At 55.1% G+C, this 5,369-nt stretch overlaps 1 protein-coding gene across 1 annotated transcript in view; it reads left to right on the top strand.

Annotated features, from left to right (window-relative positions):
- Positions 1-1,311, top strand: part of ADRA2C (adrenoceptor alpha 2C) — a 2,743-nt gene extending 1,432 nt beyond the window's left edge. Inside the window, exon 2 of the mRNA XM_006875324.1 lies at positions 9-1,311. Within this exon, the coding sequence (XP_006875386.1) occupies positions 9-1,276 (1,268 nt within the window). The 3' untranslated portion in view covers positions 1,277-1,311. The remainder of the gene's footprint in view (positions 1-8) is intronic.
- Positions 1,312-5,369: the final 4,058 nt, after the last annotated feature.

The following is a 5,369-nucleotide window of genomic DNA, read 5'->3' as shown; positions in this document are numbered from 1 at the left end:
CGGCGCGTGGGGGCCGCCGCCGGGCCAGTACTCAGCGGGCGCCGTGGCAGGGCTGGCAGCCGTGGTGGGCTTCCTCATCATCTTCACCGTGGTGGGCAACGTGCTGGTGGTGATCGCTGTGCTGACCAGCCGGGCGCTCCGTGCCCCACAGAACCTTTTCCTGGTGTCGCTGGCCTCGGCCGACATCCTCGTGGCTACTCTGGTCATGCCCTTCTCGCTGGCCAACGAGCTCATGGCCTACTGGTACTTCGGGCAGGTGTGGTGCGGCGTGTACCTGGCGCTTGACGTGCTCTTTTGCACTTCTTCCATCGTGCACCTCTGCGCCATCAGCCTGGACCGCTACTGGTCCGTCACGCAGGCGGTAGAGTACAACCTGAAGCGCACGCCACGGCGTGTCAAGGCCACAATCGTGGCCGTGTGGCTCATTTCGGCCGTCATCTCCTTCCCGCCGCTCGTGTCGCTCTACCGGCAGCCCGACGGCGCCGCCTACCCGCAGTGCGGCCTTAACGACGAGACCTGGTACATCCTGTCATCCTGCATCGGCTCCTTCTTCGCACCCTGCCTCATCATGGGCCTTGTCTACGCGCGTATCTATCGTGTGGCCAAGCTGCGCACGCGCACGCTCAGCGAGAAGCGCCCGTCCAGCGGCCCCGACGGCGCGTCCCCGACCACGGAGAACGGACTGGGTGCGGCGGCCGGCGAAAACGGACACTGCGCACCCCCGCCCCGGCGCGCGCGCGCCGAAGTGGAGCCGGACGAGAGCAGCGTGGCTGCCGAGCGGCGGCGGAGGCGGGGCGCGCTGCGGCGTGGCGGGCGGTGGCGGGGCGCTGAGGGCACCGATGGCTCCGGGCCCGGGGCAACGGCGTCAGGGGAGCCGGGCACGCTGGTGACCGCGAGGTCCCCAGGCCCCGGCGGCCGCTTGTCGCGCGCCAGCTCGCGCTCCGTCGAGTTCTTCCTGTCGCGCCGGCGCCGGGCGCGCAGCAGCGTGTGTCGCCGCAAGGTGGCCCAGGCGCGCGAGAAACGCTTCACCTTCGTGCTGGCCGTGGTCATGGGCGTGTTCGTGCTCTGCTGGTTTCCTTTTTTCTTCAGCTACAGCCTGTATGGCATCTGCCGCGAGGCCTGCCAGGTGCCCGACCCGCTCTTCAAGTTCTTCTTCTGGATCGGCTACTGTAACAGTTCCCTAAACCCGGTCATCTACACCGTCTTCAACCAGGACTTCCGCCGCTCCTTCAAGCACATCCTCTTTCGACGGAGGAGAAGGGCCTTCAGGCAGTGACTCTCACGCCCCGTGGTGCTCTGGGGCCGTGGACAGCTGCGACTGCGGCGGGCTGGTGTGGCTCAGCGTCGAGGTGGGCGACAGCCGAAAACTGCTTCCTGTCTTTCTAACTGTGGGGACATCTCCAGAGATGGCATCTCCAGAGACCCACGGGCGCAGGGGATGGGGACCTGCAGCTGGTGCGCAGGACTGGAGTGTCCATGTGCAAGAAGAGTCAGCGGAGCCTCCGGGGAGGGGGGAGGAGAAGGGGAGACCTCGCCCCCTGCCTTCTCACCTCAGCAAGGGGCTGCTTCTGGGGGTCTGAGCCTGGATGGGCTCCAGAGGCCCTGCGAAGGTTGACTGTGAAGTCAGGGTTTTAGATGACAGCAGCAGACGGAATGATGACAAGCCACCCCCCCCACCCCCCACCCCCACACAATTGCACACCACCCACAGTACTGGGTATCCACGTCTGAGCAAGGGCTCACAGCCCAGGACAGTCTTTGGTTACTGAAAGTCTTTCAATGTTTGCCAAAAAATGACAGCCAAAACAACCAAACTATTTTCTAAATAAACCTTTGTAATCCAAGTACTGGTTGGTGCCCTTGTCCTTAAGCTGGTAGGTAGAGGGCGCCTTCCAGACGCTTGTGTGTCTTGGTGGTGGTGGTTATGTGCCATGTAGTGGGTTCCGACTCATAGCAACCCTGTAACAGGGTTTGCGAGGCTGCAAATCTTTACAGGAGCAGAAAGCCTCATCTTTGTCCTGTAGAACCACTGTTTCGAACTGCTGACTGTAAGATAAACAGCCCGCCTGGTAACCACTAAGCCCCTAGAGCTCCTTTTTGCGTGTTGTAACTCTCCTTTATCGACCAGGGATGACAGAGCACTGATGCGGAGAGCCCACCTCTCCTCTTACATGATGAAGAATCACTGCTACCAGCGGCTTCTCACTCATAGCCACCCTAGAGGAGAGTGTAGAACAGCTCCTTACAGAGCCCAAGTCTACAGACAGGCTTAGCTTTCTCCCACAGAGCTGCTGGTGGGTTTGAACCGCCAATCTTTCAGTAATCAATCAACCCAATGCTTATACCTCAGTGCCAACAGGGCTCCTTGCATGATGAGTAGGGGGCTCTTTTAAAGGAAAATCGTTTTTTGTAGATACAATGTATATATTTGAAATGCAGATGCAATATTTAAAGTACAGATAGGACATGCATATTTGGAATGTAGATACAATGTGTATATATATATATATTTAAAGTGCAGATTATAAATATGTATACACATATATATGTGTGTGTGTGTATATATATATATACATATATATATATATATATATTAGAGTGTAGCTGCATTAGAGTGTAGATACAATGTGTATATATATTTGAAATGCAGATACTATACATATTTAAAGTGCACATCCCATATATGCATTTAAAGTTTAAAGGAGGGATACAACATACACTGGAGTCCTGGTAAGGCACTGTAGGATAAACATTGACCTCAAGCTTGGTGGTTCAAACTCACCAGCTACTCCTCTGAAACCCTAGACCAGATTACTATGACTCAGAACCAATTCGACAGCACTGAACAGCAATTTTTTGTTGTTGTGAAGTGTCTTATAGTTTGTGTATAGGGTTTCTGAGGAGCAGCTAGTGAGCTTGAACTGCCGACCTTGCAGTTCAAACGGCTTTGCAGGTTGGCGCATTAATCCACAGTGCCACACCAGGACTCCTTAACACAATGGTGGTGATGGTGTTGTGCTGTGGAGTCAGTTCTGACCCATAACGACCTTGTAGAGGGTTTCCGAGGCTGTAAATCTTTATGGGAGTAGAAAACTTCATCTTTTCTCCCGTGGAACAGCTGGTAGTTTCAAACAGCAGACCTTGAGGTTAGCAGCCCAGTTCGTAACCACTATGCTACCAGAGCTCCTTTCAACAATTTTGTTGTTGTTGTTGTTAAGTGCCTTCAAGTCAATTCTGATCCATAGCCACCCTGTATAGGGTTTCTGAGGAGTAACTGGTAAGCTTGAACCTCCCACCTTGCAGTTCAAACATCTTTGCAGTCTGGTGCATTAACCCACAGTGCCACACCAGGACGCCTTCAACAACAATGTTGTTGTTGTTGTTGTTATGTGCCATCGAGTCGGTTTCAACCCATAGCGACCCTGTATAGGGTTTCCGAGGGTGTAAATCTTTACGGGAGTAGAAAGCCTCATCTTTAGTGATATATATTTAGAATGCTTGCGCTGGAACCGGCTGAGGGGCTAAAGGAACCAAGAACACCAAGTTGACACTAATTTGAGTACCTGGAGAATACTCTTCCCTGTATCCCCCCACCCCCACCCCCACCCCACCTCCCCTGCCCTCCGCCTGGCATCCAGCAACCTATCTGACTGGGAGAAGACCACTCAGGACCCCAGGCTGATGGAAGGAACCAGTGCCCTCTAGACCAAGGCCCATGTATCCCATGGAAGCTGTGGGCCAGCTAGCTGTCCCTGGGTCCCTTTGGAGGAGGACTCTTTGTGGACCTGCCTTCAGGTGGAGGACAGTCAAGAGCAGCCCCCAGCCCCTATTCCAGGTAGGAATTGTGAGCCTGGTGAGGTGGAGGGAGATATGACAGACCATCATCAATGACCTACTGGTTTTAACAAAATGAGGGTCCTTAAGACTTGGATGAAATGAGTGAACAAGCAGTTGCTGGAGAGGAGGCTCTGGGTCTGGGCACCCCACATGCAGCCCAGCCTTGCCCCCTTACTCAGCACCCTCCCCACCTGAGACTGGAGGAAGCTCACTAAGAGAGAAACCTCCTGGGGACTTCATTGGTCTAGGGTCCCCATCCCATGACCTCTTCCACCCTCCTCTCAAAGACCCAGGTAGCTCCAGGTGGGGTGTGGGCAGGCACAGGACTTGGACATTGGAGGGGGGTGGAGACCCCAAGATGGTTCATGTTGGGAACACCTGCTTGGAACCATCAACCCAACTCTCTTCCCCCATGGGTCCCTTACAGCTTTTCCATGCATACTGACCCTGACCCCCAATCCCCCAGCTCTCCCCCATCTATCCTGGGGAGAGGAAACTGAGGCCCAGGTGCAGGAAGGAGGGCGGTAGAAATGGCTGGGGTGGACCAGAGTATCCTGGCCTTCCACTGTCAGGCAGGGAGGGCACCTGTGAGCGTTCTGAGCAGCCCTGGGGATCCTGGAGGTTGGGCTCACTGAGAGTGACTTGGCTGCACAAATGGCATCTCAGCAGGCACTGGGCACATTTTTCAAAAAGACCCCCAGGCCCCCCAATGAATCTTACCTCTGGGTGCACCTCTTACCACATTGTCAGGGCTGCTCCAAAAGTGCTGGCAAGATGGGGAACCCATTTTGAATGTCATCAAGGGTCCTCCCAGCCCCCCAGCCCAGCCCAGGACCCCCTCTGCCCCCACCCTGGTCCTGACTGGAGTTCCCATGTGGATTTCAGGCTGTTACCAAACCCTGGGTGGGAAGAGGAGGTTCCGCAAACCAAAGCATTTGCAGATTTGGAGCCTTTGATTACAACTCACAGCGACCTCATGTGTTTTCTTGGTTGTCACCTTAATGGGAACAGATCCAGATCTTCAGTTCTTCCTCAGAACTGCTGGTGTGTTTCAAGTGGCAATTTTTAAGTTAGTTCTGTTAAGAGCTGAGGACTTCTGTGTGTTGGGAGTCAGTTCTGACTTACAGGGATCCTGCACGGAGTGTCCAAGGAGCAGCTGGTGGGTTTGAACCATCGACCTTATGCTTGGTAGTCATGTGCTTAGCCTACAGTGCTACACCAGTGCAAACTGTTCACACCCTCCCCTGCTCCCTCCCCGGGACCTCAGAAGGCTCAGAGGTGAACAGACCTGCCCAAGGCTACACAGTTGCTGACAAAACCCAGGACCAACCCGGACCTTCTGGCTCCAAATTCAGCCACACAGTGACCACCCCACCCCTGCTGCCTCTGTGAGAAGAGGGAGAAAGCAATGGGCCCAGGGGGAGAGCCAAGGCTAGGACACAAATGTGGCAGGAAGCTGCAGGCATGTTTTAGGAAATCCTAGTGGGGTGGGGCCTGTGGGCTGTGTGCCATGCTGTGGAGGGGGAGCTGGG

This window comes from Chrysochloris asiatica, unplaced genomic scaffold (assembly GCF_000296735.1).
Source record: "Chrysochloris asiatica unplaced genomic scaffold, ChrAsi1.0 scaffold00319, whole genome shotgun sequence".
NCBI lineage: Eukaryota > Metazoa > Chordata > Mammalia > Afrosoricida > Chrysochloridae > Chrysochloris > Chrysochloris asiatica.
Note: the sequence above shows the minus strand (reverse complement) of the source record. Positions and strands in the feature narration are given on the sequence as shown.